Source organism: Microplitis mediator, chromosome 2 (genome assembly GCF_029852145.1).
Source record: "Microplitis mediator isolate UGA2020A chromosome 2, iyMicMedi2.1, whole genome shotgun sequence".
NCBI classification, from domain to species: domain Eukaryota; kingdom Metazoa; phylum Arthropoda; class Insecta; order Hymenoptera; family Braconidae; genus Microplitis; species Microplitis mediator.
In genome coordinates, this window is record NC_079970.1 from 1647894 (window position 1) to 1663884 (window position 15991).

General features: G+C 30.4%; 3 protein-coding genes across 8 annotated transcripts in view; 1 reads left to right on the plus strand and 2 right to left on the minus strand.

Annotated features, from left to right (window-relative positions):
- The window catches only part of LOC130663421 (neuropeptides capa receptor-like), a 48799-nt gene that overhangs the window by 25985 nt on the left and 6823 nt on the right, over nucleotides 1-15991 (minus strand). The gene's annotated exons all lie outside the window — the stretch shown is intronic.
- Nucleotides 1-15991, minus strand: part of LOC130663423 (putative gustatory receptor 28b) — a 37345-nt gene that overhangs the window by 20116 nt on the left and 1238 nt on the right. Inside the window, exon 2 of one of the 3 annotated variants that reach the window (XM_057462635.1) lies at nucleotides 5944-6086. The exons of 1 other annotated variant lie outside the window; for it this stretch is intronic. The gene's annotated coding sequence lies outside the window, so the exon portion shown is untranslated. Of the gene's footprint in view, nucleotides 1-5287; nucleotides 5588-5943; nucleotides 6087-15991 lie in introns of those variants that run through there. One more of the 3 variants, XM_057462636.1, reaches the window with a different exon arrangement.
- On the plus strand, nucleotides 4871-13338 carry LOC130663426 (putative gustatory receptor 28a). 3 transcript variants are annotated; one of them, XM_057462640.1, is made up of 15 exons: nucleotides 4871-6103; nucleotides 6188-6259; nucleotides 6617-6706; nucleotides 6791-8097; nucleotides 8495-8566; nucleotides 8645-8734; nucleotides 8796-10071; nucleotides 10576-10647; nucleotides 10726-10815; nucleotides 10879-11049; nucleotides 11111-12383; nucleotides 12484-12555; nucleotides 12634-12723; nucleotides 12787-12953; nucleotides 13012-13338. In XM_057462640.1, the coding sequence occupies exons 11-14, from the start codon at nucleotides 11409-11411 to the stop codon at nucleotides 12844-12846; spliced, it is 1197 nt and encodes a 398-aa protein (XP_057318623.1). In that variant the 5' UTR covers nucleotides 4871-6103; nucleotides 6188-6259; nucleotides 6617-6706; nucleotides 6791-8097; nucleotides 8495-8566; nucleotides 8645-8734; nucleotides 8796-10071; nucleotides 10576-10647; nucleotides 10726-10815; nucleotides 10879-11049; nucleotides 11111-11408; the 3' UTR covers nucleotides 12847-12953; nucleotides 13012-13338. The 3 variants fall into 2 exon arrangements, with proteins under 3 accessions (XP_057318623.1, XP_057318621.1, XP_057318622.1); XM_057462638.1 differs by lacking the exons at nucleotides 12484-12555; nucleotides 12634-12723; nucleotides 12787-12953; nucleotides 13012-13338 and having other exon boundaries at nucleotides 11111-12122.

Here is a 15991-nt window from a genome sequence, read left to right on the forward strand (position 1 = left end):
TTGACAGGTCGATAGTAAACTCCGTCATCGCTTCGCGATCAAAGTGCGCAATCAAAAAAATGTATTTCAATAAATATGACTCGGCAATAAATCAAAACATGATATTTATTCAGTCAATTTTCTTTAAAATAATTGGGCTGTCGCCCTGGACAATCAGCGTCCCTGAAAAATTTCGCGATAAAAGCGGGTCTAGTAATGATAAGAATTATAAATGTAATTTATCGTATGTAGGAATAGTGTATAATATAATTATATTTGTCGTTGGAGTTTCGCTGATTTTATATGCTAAGTTTAATGACGAATTACATGAAATGCAAGACGATTCATTGGTTACCAGCTCAGTAATGATTCTAATTTATTGTTTCATCGCATTAGTATTCTGCGGATTATTCGTAATTTATGTCATTAAACAAAATTCAATGATCAATGCGATAAATCGATTGATAAGTGTCGATGGAAAATTGTTCAAGTGCGCTGGTTACAATATTAAAAATTATAAAACGATTTTCTTAATATTCAGTGTCAACTTTGTTATGAGTATTTATGATGTCACGTCTGAAATTTATACGTACTCACTCCTGACAGCGTTCGTACACGATTTACCGGTTCTTATTAACAGTTGGATTATAATACAATACACAATAATATTAGACGTGATTATCAAGCGATTCGAGATGATTAATTTGGCCGTTTCAAAATTACAAATTAGTAACTACACTAGCTCTGCATCTCACCTAAAATCAGTGATAAACTTATCATTACGCCGTGAATTTGTTCTCTACGATATTGACAATCTTAAATGTGCATATATGGAATTGTGTGAAATTTCCCAAGATGTTGGAGACTTTTTTGGAATATTTATTTTGATCATTACTGTATACAGTGGAATAATAATTATATCTGTATTGTATTTTATATCCGTGTTATTTATTAATGACCCGAAATTTGACATCATGGCGCACCTGAATGATATAATTTGGTTGACATGGATACTCTTGGAATTCACTTTGTTAACTACTTATGTCAACCGAACGGAAAAAGAGGTCTAAAGATAATTGAATATTATTTTCAGTAGATTGTTACTCAAAATTTTTAACTACGTGTGATTGTTATATTTCTAGAGTCAAAAAACGGCAGGTATTATAAATGTAATTATGGATCAGTGCTCAGAGGACGAGGAATTGAAGCAAAAAGTAAATATGAATAGGTGATATTTTTGGACTTGTCATCTCTAAGTCTAATTTTTATTGCAGTTATTCTTATTTTCTCATGCTCTCTTGCATCGAACTGTTGCATTCAACGTGTGTGATTTAATCCCTCTGAACCGTACACTCTTACAAAATGTAAGTGACATTTATTTAGATATTTTTTTATTAACTGAAGAGTTTTGTATTATTTTAGATGGCTGGTACCGTTGTAACCTATCTCATTATTCTTTTACAATTTCGAAGTAGCGCAAGTACTAATTAAGTTAATTAACAATAATATTCTGATCAATGATAACAAAGTTTAGTTTCCATCAGTTTTTTATCGCTTTAAAATATTGCAGAAATTTTGAACCTCACTTATATTAGTAGTTTATCTATCGAGTGCGATCGTGTTTAAGACGCGAGTGTACTAGATAAATACATTAGTTTTTGTGACAGATATTTGAAATTTACTACATTTACTGCCTATAAATGGCAGGTTATAAATCCGAGTTTATTTATTTGGTAAGGTTGTTTTGAGTATTTGTTAAAAATTAGAGAGAAGTCGGTAAGTGGACGAATTAAAATGATGATAAATTTTGTCACAAGATGGCTCGTTAAGTTACTTCGATATTTTTTGGTTGTTTGCTATCGCACATGTAACCAAAAAATATTTTTTGATCCGATGATGACGTCACTATTAGAACGATTAGGTATCTTTTTTACTAGCTGTCTCTTATCTAATATTTTTAGCTGCCGGCTATAGGCGCTAAATGTCGTAGATTTCAAGTGTCTGTCACAAAAAATATTATCTATGTCCCAAAAATATATTAATCTAATTAACAAATCAACAAAATATATATTATATCAAATATGCCTCTATTTGCAACAAAATTATAACTTTAATTGAACTTTTGCGTCTCATTTACTCTTAATAATTATTTATTTATAAAAAAAACTCATATTTGTGATGTTATATTTTCTATCACACCGCAAGATCTGCAATTAACAGATAGACAGTTTATCAATAGAAAATCGCTTTGTAAGTGGATAGGAGACCTCGCGTTTTAACTAAAAGTGAATACAAACGTAAATCACGCAATAAAGTAGAAAACATGTTTTTCAAATCGACGACAGTATAGCAGTCTCCATTACTTCTTAATCGCGTGTGCTATTAACATTTCACACGATTCTGTCAGATTTTTTTAGCAAAATATATTCATTTACTTTAAAATCACGACAAAAATGTATTTCAATAAATATGACTTGGCAATAAATCAAAACCTGATATTTTTTCAATCAATTTTCTTCAAAATAATCGGACTGTCGCCCTGGACAATTAGCGTACCGGAAAAATTTCGCAAGAAAAGCAAATCTAATAATGATCAAAATTACAAATGCAGTTTATCGTATGTGGGAACATTTTATAATTTCGTTATATTTATTATGGGACTTTCATTGATCTTAAGTGCTATCTTGAATCATAGTTTAAATGGTATACAAGAAGATCAATTCATAACGAGCTCAGTAGCATTTATAATGTTATACGTCAGCGCATTAACATTTTGTGGATTACTCCTACTTTATACTATAAAACAGCAATCAATTATCAATGTGATAAATCGATTAGTGGATGTCGATGGAAAATTTTTAAAGTGTGGAGCTTACAAGTTGAAGAGTAATATAACCATGTTCATACTATTCAGCGTCAACTTTGTTCTGATCATTCACGATGTCACGTCTGTAATAAATGTTTATCCCCTGCTGACAACATTCGTAATCGATTTTCCAATGGTTATTAATAGTTGTGTAATAGTACAATACATAATAATATTAGATGTAATTAATAAACGATTCGAGATGATTAATTCGGCTTTTTCAAAATTACAAATTAACAACTTCGCTACGTCATCATTAAAACCACAATCTGTAGTAAACTTATCAATATTACACCGTGAACTTGTTCTTTATGATATTGACAGTTTCAAATATGCATACATGGAATTGGTTGAAATTTGTCAAGAAGTTGGAGAGTTTTTTGGGCTATTCATTTTGGTCATTATTATATACAGTGGCGTGTGGATTATATATATTTCGTACTTTTTAGTTTCGCTCATTAATGAACAACAACTTGATATTACGGAGAATCGGGTGACTCTAATTTGGATGGGATGGATAACTTCTGAATTTATTTTGTTAACTACTTATGTCAATCGAACGGAAAAAGAGGTACGAGGATAACTGAATATGATTTTCAATAGATTGTTTCTCAAAAAAATTTATAACTGCTTACAATTATTATTTCCTTTTAGAGTCAGAAAACAGCGGGTATTATTTACGTAATAAGAGATCGATGTACAGCGGATGAGGAAATGAAACAAAAAGTAAACATAATTTTGTAATATTTAAGCATTATTATCTAAATTTTTGGACTTTTCGTCGCTAAGTCTAATTTTATGATTTCAGTTATTCTTATTTTCACATACTCTTTCGCATCGAATTATTGAATTCAACGTGTGTGACATTATGCCACTAAACCGTACACTTTTACAAACTGTAAGTGATTGATTTTGATTTTTATCAAATATTATATTGAATAATTTTCTAGTTAAGTGAGGAGTTTTCAATTCATTTCAGATCGCTGGTACTGTTGTAACCTATCTTATTATTCTTATACAATTCCGAAATTGCACAGGTTCTCGTCAAATGAATTAAAAATATTATTCACTTGATATAGGGGAGACCGGGGCAAGACGGCCCACCTAAGCCGGTTATTATTATTTGTGGCTTTTAACCATCAAGTCAATTTACTCTTGTCCAACTTAAACTCAATTCACCAAAATTTTGGTGAAGCTCCTGAAAAAAATTTTTTTTTGGGGCAAGACGGCCCCCTCCGAAAAAAAATGAAAAAAAAATTTCTTTTTTTTAATTGTAAAAAAATTTCCCGCGTAACAAATGTTTATATTTTTCTCTTTAACAACTGTATTTACTTTAGTATTACTCGAAATAACCTTTTTTGATATAATACGAGTCATTTCTTCACTTCTGTAGAAAATTGATTATTGGTTTTTTTAACTTTTTCAAATGCTCTATTTTAATCCAAATCCATATAATTAACCAAAAAATGATACTTCTATTAAATTAATCATGACTAGGTTATAATACTATGAAATACATTTTCTTTTAGAATTTTTGAGTGGTTCATTTTGCCCCAAGTTTTACGTGTCGGGCTAAAAATGAGTAAATAATCTAAATTTGTGATAATCAAAAGAAAACAAGAAAAAAAAATTTTTGGTTAATTTTTGAGGTGGGCCTTCTTGCCCCAGGTGGGCCGTCTTGCCCCGGTCTCCCCTACTCTGTTAATCAAGTGGCAGTTGGAATTACAAAGATAAAAAAAAACAACTACAAACAATCACGTGAGCAAGCACACGCATCTTTTTTTTTTTTTTGATGATAATAAAGTAGCCGTCAAACACTACAAAGACATTGAATATCACTTCTATAATATTATCTATGTTTGAAAATATATCAATCAAATTGACAAATCGACATAATATATATTACATTAAATTTGACTCACTTTGCCAATAAATTTTAACTTTAATTGAACTTTCGTTTCTCATTTACTCTCAATAATTATTTATTTAAAAAAAAAAACTCATATTTGAGATGTTATATTTCCTATCACGCCCTAAGATCTGCAATTAGAACAGATAGACAGTTATCAATAGAAAATTGCATTGTAAGTGGATAGGAGACCTCGCGTTTTAGCTAAAAGAGAATACGAACATAAATCACGCAATGAAAAATAGAAAACATGTTTTTCAAATCGACGACAGTATAGCAGTCTCCATTACTTTTTAATCGCGTGTGCTATTAACATTTCACAAATTTTGTCAGATTTTTTGAAGTTATATATATTTGCGACAAAAATGTATTACAATAAATACGACTCAGCAGTTCATCGAAATTTCGTATTTATTCAATCAATTTTCTTTAAAGTAATCGGACTGTCACCGTGGACATTAGGTATTTTTGAAATATTTCGTAAACAGAGCAAAGCCAATAATTACCAAAATTACAAGTGTAAATTCTCTTACCTCGGGTCTATATACAATATATTTTTAATCATTCTCATGGTGTCATTGATATTGAACGTCATATTTAATGAGTCATTTCATCAACTAGAAAATGATTCATTCTTAACCGATTCAATTGAAGCAAAGATTCATTACGTCTCAACATTTGCAACATGTGGAGTATTTTCCACTTATATTATCCAGCAAAAGTTCATGATTAATGCAATTAATCGGCTAAAAAGCGTTGACGAAAAGTTAATAAAGTGTGCAGCTTACAAAACAAAAAGTGATAAAATTATTATCGTAATATTTATCATTCATTTTCTTTTGTTCACCTGCGAAGAGATCGTTGAAATATATTATTATCCATTACAATCAGCATTAATGCGAGATTTACCGGCTGTTATTAATTGTTGGATTCTTATGCAGTACACGATAATAATGGATGTTATCAATAAACGATTCGAGATGATTAATTCGGCTTTTTCAAAATTTAAAAGAAATAAAGGTAACGCCTCTACATCACAGTCATCATCCCTTTCAAATCTGTCAATATTGCACGAACTATTTTATTATGATATTGACAATCTCAAATATGCTCACGCAGAATTGTGCGAAATTTGTCAAGATATTGGAGAATTCTTTGGGTTACCTATGTTGGTCACTATTCTACATACCATTGAAACAATGATAGCCACATTGTTTTTCTTTATTGTTCTGTCTGTCAACGTACAAGAATCTGATCCGGGTACGTATCTGAGTGATGTGATATGGCTGATGTGGATTATTCACGGATTTATCGTGTTAACTTCTTATGCAACTAGAATAGAGAAAGAAGTAATAAGTATTTGATACTATTACTGTTTAGCTGATTCTCATTTCAAAATAATACATTATTGCTGTATTCTGTTTTCTTAACAGAGTAAAAAAATAGCTGGGGTTGTTGATGCCATTATGGACCAGTGCACAATGGACAAGAAAATGCAAAGAAAAGTAAATATACATTTTCATTATTCCAGCATCGAAACTTGAAGTTTTGGTGTCTGTACAGCCAATCGAAGCAAGATAATTTCAGCCCAATGTCAAAATAGCAAATTACACACCAAGGGCGGAGAGTAGGCCATTTAAACCCGCGCATGTAATTGTCTACCCGAGCCGAAGGCGAGGGTGGCAAAGACATGGATTGGGACGTCCTAAATTCACCAGATCTGCGGGTGGTGTCAGCCAACTTCCCCCTGATATGAAATTGTCTTGTTTCATCCCTTCTCACACAATATACTATTGATTGCAAATGTTTGTTTCTATCTATTGTCAATATTTATCGAAATATTTGTGTTTTCTCGATTACAGTTGTTCATATTTTCACATGCTCTTTCACATCGATCCGTCGAATTGAACGTGTGTGACATTATGCCTTTAAACCGTACACTTTTGCAGACTGTAAGTTAAATTTATTGTTTCTCGTCTTCTTTCACTGGACTAGATCGTACATTTTTCAATTACCTTAATGTTTTTTTTTTGCAGGTTGCTGGTACAATTGTAACCTATCTCATTATTCTAATACAATTTCGCAATTGCTCATCTTCGAATCAAATTAACTAGAATTATTTAACTTCAGTTTATTCTATTTATAAATTAGTTTGCGATCAAGATGTTTTAAGCTAATGAACAAATATAATTATTAATATTCACGCGATCATATTGCGCACAATGTTATTAAATCGATTACATTAAAATAGCTCCTGACCAGTAGTTTTTCAACTCTTGCAAATACGGTGCAGAGGTTTTTAATTTTGCTCTTTTACAATATTGTATCAGTGAAATATATAAATCCATTAACTAAAAAAAATATGTATTACAATAAATATCAGCCAGTGCATCAACAAAATCTAACTCTTATCCAATACATTTTTTTTAAAATAATTGGACTATCGCCCTGGACAATAAATAATTTTGGAATATCTCGTAAATGCCGGAAAGTTAGTAATGTCCAAAATGATATTTGCTATTTGTCATACTCCGGAATATTTTACAATATTATGCTATTCATTGGCATGGTGTCATTGGTCTTAAATTTCACATTTTACCAAACTATGCATCACGAAACTCGTACCGATAATTTGGTAACCGCGAAAACACTAACAGGCTTCCAATTTCTTGCATCTTCGGAAATAATGATTCTTTTTGCAATTTATACATTCCGACAAAAAGTTATAATTGCTGTTTTAAATAAATTAAAAAGCATGGACGATAAATTACAAAAGTGTGGAGTTTTTGGAATTGATAATGACTATACTATTCATCTGATATTCACTATAAATTTTTTACTTAGCTGTTGCTTTTTGATAACTGACAGTTATCATTATCCATTACTTATGATATTAATGCGACGCTCACCGGCCATTCTATATAGTTGGTTGATAATTCAATTCACAATGCTACTTGATATAATTGATAAAAGATTCAAAATTCTAAACTCAATGATCGAGAAGCTGAGCGATATTGAAAATCAATCGGAAACATTACCTTCCATATTAAAAATGCCACTATTGAACGAATTAGTTATTCATAAAATAACTGACATTAAATCAGCTTACGTTGAATTAAGCGAAATTGGTCAGAAAATAACTGATTTTTACGGGTTGTTTTGTTTAATGGCTATAAAGTTTATTGGAACTGCAAGTATATTTGTTACATATTTTTTGATGATGTTTTTTCTCGGAGCAATAGTACTGAGCACTATGGTATGGCTTACTAACGGAATTTGGTTACTATGGATGACTTTTCAAATCATTGTCTTCACAACTTACGTCACTAGAACAATGAAGCAGGTATAGTATATTTCACACCAAGGGAACAAAGTAGAACATTCCAACCCGAGTGTGTAACTGCCGACCGAGAGTTCAAATTTTTGTCTTTGGCTAGAAGAATGGCGCATGCGCTAATTTTCATCATTTTTTTTCTCATCAAAGAATAAAAGAACTTTCTTCCCTCTAAACAGGACAGAAATTTGAACTTTCAGTACAGATATAGTGGAAAATTTTTTAGACTTAAGGTAGAACTGTCGATTTTAGAATTATCGATCAAATTTAATAATATTTGATGTAATAATAGATAATAGCAAGGAAAAGATCTAATTAAATTTTTAAAGTGTAACAGAGAATTAGCAAAACGGACAGTACTATCGTAAATAATAAATCATAATATTGATTGCTAGAATTTTTACAGAGTAACAATACGGGAAAAATTATCAACAAATTCATGGATCAGAGTACGATGGATGAAAAAGTTGAAAAAGAAGTAATAAAGATATTGATTTCACCGAGTTTAAATGATTTAATCTTTCTCATTATTTATTCATTCCTTAAAAAATTCCAGATGGTTAAATTTCTACGCAACCTCCCGTATCTGAAAATTGAATTCACCGCCTGCGATGTTATTTCAATAGATCGTACGCTTATAGGCACAGTAAGTTCTATTATTTTATGATAAAATTTATTTATCAAATATTTAATTTATCTTTTTCCAGTTTGTTGGTACAATTGCAACCTACCTCATTATTCTGATACAATTCCGCCTGAGCCCACCTTCTGGTTAATTCATTAATTCTACTTGTATACATCATTATCGCAAATTACTGATCATCAAAATGATTACGCAAATGGAAAAATGTAATTATAAAAATTCTCGCAACTAAGTGCGTACTAGTTGTTCCAATAGATTACATAGAAGAAGGTTTCACTAGTCTTCTATCGCTCGCCAACAATATACAACCGTTTTGAAAGTCACTTTATAATAATTCTAAATCATAAAATAAAATAAATATGTATTACAATAAATATGTGTCAGTGTACCACCATAGCTTATTTTTTATTCAATATATTTTCTTTAAAATAATTGGACTGTCGCCTTGGACCATAAGCAATTTCGAAATATATAAAAAAAAAAATCAAAAAGTTAATAATGATCAAAATAACGTTTGCAAGTTTTCATATTTTGGAACATTTTACAACATTTTAGTAATAATTGGGATGATTTCTTCAGTTTTGTATACTTTATATCATAAGCGCTTAGCGGTAAAAAGAACAGATTCTTTACTGACTAAACGCACTATATCAAGTATTGAAACTGTCGAAGTGCTGGTGGTACTTGTTCATTTGTCAGTGTACATTTTCCGTCAAAAATTGATGATTGGTATTTTTAATCGGTTGAAAATTGTGGACAGGAAACTACAAAAATGTGCAGTCTATAGCTTCACAAATGACATAGCTCTTCATATAATATTTATCGTAAATTTACTTATTTGCTGTTCCTTAATGGTGTATTATTTCCAACGCTTCTCATTAGTAGATACGATAATTAAGTGCACACCTACTGTCATTAGTACATGGTTGATAATACAGTACACAATGCTCTTAAATATGATTAATAAAAGGTTCAAAAGTATTAATTACACAATCGAGAAGATCATTGAAGTTTATAAAATTGAGAATCGACCGGAAACAGTGTGTATTTCAAGAACGACACTTCTTCGCGAGTCTTTAATTCATGATATAAATAATGTTAAACACGCGTACATCAAATTGTGTGAAATTTGTGAAGCCCTCGGCGATTTTTTTGGCTTTTCTGTTTTGACAGTTCTTATGTTTTTCGGCGCTGGAACTGTATTTGTTGCTTACTTTGGAATACTTCCATATTTCGAAGAACAGAATCCTGGCATTGGTCTGATCGAGTCAATACCAATATTTTGGATGAATTTTTCAATTTTCATGTTATCAACTTACGTTAATAAAATAATTAAACAGGTAAATATTTTTAAACACAGACAATAAATAACGTCAAGGTAGTGTCGTGCTGTAGGAGTCATCGGTTAAATTTCATGAAATGGAAATATTGAATTACGATAACTCCTGAATGTATTTGTTGACCGATCATCAAACAGGATATTGATAATTGAAGTGCTCGTAATTAACATTTAAAGTTCTTCCAGAAAGTAAGTCGCTGTTGATTTTTATCTCCACTATTAGAAAACAAGTCGACACATTAGCATTGCAACCCGAAAATTTCCGACAATTCGCCACGGCGATTTACTTTTTGGGAGGATTTCAGTACATTTTCAAAATTTCAAATGGCTATCAGTAGAATCTCTACAAAAACTTATAGATTGTAGAAAAAACGATTTTAATTCGAAAAAAAAAAGCGCAATAGTAGTAGAGAGACTAAGCAACAGCACACACTATAGGTAGCAAGATACTTTCCGAAGCATCATTCATTGTTTTTAGACTAACGGTAGTTTTAAATATTTTCAGAGCAGCGAAACAGCGAATGTTATCAATCTACTTATGGATGGATGCACAATAGATGAAAAAGTTGGAAAAGAAGTAAACGAACTTTTTTATTTCATCGTATTTCAATCAATTAATGCTTCTCATTATCTACTTTAAATTCTTAAATTACAGTTGGTCAAATTTGTACGCGATCTCTTGTATCTGAAAGTTGGATTCACTGCATGTGATATTATTTCATTAGACCGAACACTTATAGGAACTGTAAGTTTTTTTATTTTATTATAAAACTTTCGAATTAACTATTTCTCTATTTATTTCTTTCAGATTGTTGGTACAGTTGCAACTTATCTCATTATTCTAATACAATTTCGTCCGAGTGATGCTTGAAATTAACTAATTTGTTATTTATTAAACTATTTCTAATTGTATGCATGTTTGAAAATTGAATTCACCACTTGTGATATTATTTCAACAGACCGTATACTTATAGGCACAGTAAGTTCTATTATTTTATGATAAAATTTATAAATTAATCGTTCAATTCATCTTTTTCCAGTTTGTTGGTACAATTGCAACCTACCTCATTATTCTAATACAATTTCGCCTAAGCTCACCTTCTGGTTAATCTATTCATTCTGCTTGTATACATCATTATCGCAAGTTACTGATCATCAGAACGATTACGCAAATGGAAAAACATAATTATAAAAATTCACGCAACTAAGTACCTACTAGTTGTTCCAATAGATTACATAAAAATAGTTTTCATTAGTCTTTTATCGCTCGCCAACAATATACGACCGTTTTGAAAGTCACCTTATAATAATTTCTCTAAATCATAAAGTTAAATAAATATGTATTACAATAAATATGTGTCAGTGTACCACCATAGCTTATTTTTTATTCAATATATTTTCTTTAAAATAATTGGACTGTCGCCTTGGACAATAAGCAATTTCGAAATTTACCAAAAAAACCGAAAAATTAATAATGATCAAAATATCTGCAAGTTTTCATATTTTGGAACATTTTACAACGTTTTATTGATAATTATGATGACTATTATAACAATATATGCTTCATATAATGAGCGCTTAATGGTAAAAAGAATAGATTCTTTACTGACAAAACGCACCATATCAAGTATTGAAACTGTCGCAGTATTGGTGGCACTTATTTATTTATCAGTGTATATTTTCCGTCAAAAATTGATGATTGGTGTTTTTAATCGGTTGAAAATTGTGGACAGTAAACTACAAAAATGTGCAGCCTATAGCTTCACGAATGACATAACTCTTCATATAATATTTATCGTCAATTTACTTATTTGCTGTTCCTTAATGGTGTATTATTTCCACCGCTTCTCATTAGTAGATACGATAATTAAGTGCACACCTAGTGTAATCAGTACATGGTTGGTAATACAGTACGTGATGCTACTAAATATGATTAATAAAAGGTTCAAAAGTATTAATTATACAATTGGCAAGATCATTGAAGTTTATAAAAATGAAAATCAACCGGAAACAGTGTGTATTTCAAGAACGACACTTTTTCGTGGGTCTTTAATTCATGATATAAATAATATTAAATACGCGTACATCAAATTGTGTGAAATTTGTGAAGCCCTCGGTGATTTTTTTGGCTTTTCTGTTTTGACAGTTCTGATTTTTGTCGGCGCTGGAAGTGTATTTGTTGCTTACTTTGGAATACTTCCATATTTCGAAAAACAGAATCCTGGCATTGGTCTAATCGAGACAATACCAACATTTTGGATGAATTTTTCAATTTTCATGTTATCAACTTACGTTAATAAAATAATCAAACAGGTAAATATTTTTAAACACAGACTATAAATAACGGTAGCAAGACACTATCCGAAGCATTATTCATTGTTTTTAGACTAACAGTAGTTTCGAATATTTTCAGAGCACTGAAACGCCGACTATCATCAATTTGCTTATGGATGGATGCACAATAGATGAAAACGTTGAAAAAGAAGTAAACGAAATTTTTTATTTCATCGTATTTCAATCAATTAATGCTTCTCATTATTTACTTTCAATTCTTAAATTACAGTTGGTCAAATTTGTACGCGATCTCTTGTATCTGAAAGTTGGATTCACTGCATGTGATATTATTTCATTAGACCGAACACTTATAGGAACTGTACGTTTTATTATTTTATTATAAAACTTGCGAATTAACTATTTCTCTATTTATTTCTTTCAGATTGTTGGTACAGTTGCAACTTATCTCATTATTCTGATACAATTTCGTCCGAGTGATTGAAATTAACTAATTTGTTATTTATTTAACTATTTCCAATTATATGTATTTTGAAAATTGAATTCACCACTTGTGATATTATTTCAACAGACCGTATACTTATAGACACGGTAAGTTCTATTATTTTATGATAACATTTATTAATTAATCATTTAATTTTTTTTCCAGTTTGTTGGTGCAATTGCAACATACCGCATTATTCTGATACAATTTTGCCTAAGCCCACTTTCTGGTTAATTAAACGACTCTACTTGTTTAAATCATTATCACAAACTACTGATCATCAAAATGATTGTGCAAATGGAAAAATGTAATTATAAAAATTCACGCGACTAAGTACGTACTAGTTGTTCCAATAGATTACATCAAAGCAGTTTTCATTAGTCTTTTTTCGCTCGCCAACAATATTCGACCGTTTTGAAACTCACTTTATAATAATTTCTCTAAATCATAAAATAAAATAAATATGTATTACAATAAATATGTATCTGTGTATCACCGTAGCTTATTTTTCATTCAATACATTTTCTTTAAAATAATTGGACTGTCGCCTTGGACAATAAGCGTTTTCGAAATATATCAAGGAAAAAACCGTAAAGTTCATAATGATCAAAATAGCGTCTGCAAGTTTTCATATTTTGGAACATTTTATAATGTTTTATTAATAATTATGATGATGTTTATAACTCTATATTCTTCATATTATGATCCCTTAAGGATATTTAAATCAGATTCTTTTATGACTAAACAAACTATGTCATTTATTGAAACTGTCTTAGGACTGACAACACTTATTTATTTATCAGTGTATATTTTTCGTCAAAAATTGATGATTAGTATTTTCAATCGGTTGAAAGTTGTGGACAGGAAACTACAAAAATGTACAATCTACAGCTTAGAAAATGACATAACTCTTCATATAATATTTGTCAAAAATTTATTAATCTGCTGTTCCTTAGTGATGATTCGTTTCTATCATTATTCATTATTAGAAACAATAATTAGATCCGCACCTACTGTAGTCAGTGCATGGTTGATGATACAGTATATAATGCTACTGAATATGATTAATAGGAGGTTCAAAAGTATCAACTTCACAATCGTTAAGATTATTGAAGTATATAAAACTGAGAATCGACTAGAAACAGTGTGTATTTCAAGAACGACACTTTTTCGTGGTTCTGTAATTTATGATATAAATAATATTAAATACGCGTACATCAAATTGTGTGAAATTTGTCAAGTCCTCGGCGATTTCTTTGGTTTTTCTGTTTTGATCGCTTTTATTTATGTCGGTGCTGCAAGTATAGTTGTCGCTTACTTTATGATACTCGTGTATTTCGAAACACAGACACTTAATGGCATTAGTCTAACCAATTCAATATCAATATTATGGTTGAATTTTTCAATTTTCATGTTAACAACTTACGTTAATAAAACAATTAACCAGGTAAATATTTTTAAATACAGACAATAAATAACGTCAAGGTATAGTGTCGTGCTGTAGAAGTCATCGATTAAATTTCATGAAATGAAAATATTTTATATATATTAAGATAATTACCGAATGTATTTTTCGAAAAATTCGAGATTTTGACCGATTGTGAAACGAGATATTGATAATCCAAGTCCGCGTAATTTTTAGACTAACTATGGATTTGAATATTTTCAGAGCAGCGAAACAGCGAATGTTATCAATCTGCTCATGGATCGATGCGCAGTAGATGAAAAAGTTGAAAAAGAAGTAAACGAACTTTATTATTTCATTGTATTTCAATCAATTAATGCTTCTCATTATTTACTTTAAATTCTTAAATTACAGCTGGTTAAATTCGTACGCGATCTTTTGTATCGGAAAGTTAAATTCACTGCCTGTGATATTATTTCATTAGACCGCACCCTTATAGGAGCCGTAAGTTTTATTATGTTATCATAAAACTTGCAAATTAACTGTTTATTCATTTATTCGTTCCAGATTGTTGGTACAATTGCAACTTATCTCATTATTCTAATACAATTTCATTCGAGTACAGATTGAAATGAATTAATTTGTTATTTACTAAACTATTTCTAATTGTATGCACTCTCATTCCGAAGCTTCAAAAATAATATTCAGCTGTTCTATGTATTTATTTATGGTTAAAATTTTTATGACGCACATATTTATCTCGTTTATTAATAATTAGAGTGTTACACTTGTCAGAAATAAAAAAAGTTTCGAATTTTTCCAAATCATTGTAACTTTTTCCCCGTCACAGCTCCCACTTTGGCGACACTTTCTTAACTTTTAAAGGAAATAAATCGTTGAATTGTGAGTTTGATAGGATAAGTCGCCGATAAAGTTGGCGCAAACGGGTAGAAGTACATATTTAAAGGGTGGATATAAAAATAATAATTCAACCGCAGAGAGCAAGTTGAATAGGAACGAGTGGTTGTTATGGATGACGTAAATTTATCGGACGGAGTTTAAATTACCATAGCCAGTAAAGTAAACTACACAAGTCTCTAGTTCTTAGCATACTTGTCTAAAATCCTTAAAACTTTTTCCCCGGATTCAGTATCAGTATCCCGTCTCAACAGTATGACATTAAAAAGCAATGACCTCTCCTTTTATTTTAAAAACCATTATCATATTACCGTTAAAATCAATGTCAGCATCTAATTAAAGAGTCCATTATTTTTTATTATCACTCGTTATATATTTTTATCATCATCATTATGATAATAATATGATACTGTGGTTCCATGAGTTTAAGAATGGAACAAAAAATAAAAATAGATAACAAAATTATTCCGAGCGAAGTATCGAAAAAAATGTACAAGAGATTTCTTTCGCTGCAATAAATTTAATGTCAGATGTTAAAGTCCAAGGGTCTACTTAAATGGACTCTGGAGAATTTCAAAGCAATTCATGACGTATTTCATGCACTTTTTATATATATATATATATATAAAGAAAAACGAAAAAATAAAACAAGAATAAGAACTGAGATAAAAGATATTTTCAGTTGCTTTTATTTGCATTGAAAAATCGTTTTTGCTCTCTCGCCCTCCTCAGTATGAGCTTGAATTTGATGTACTCAGCAGCATTATCATTATTCGCTCTCATTGTGGTGCCAAGTGTCTATTCGGCGAACGCTAACAGACA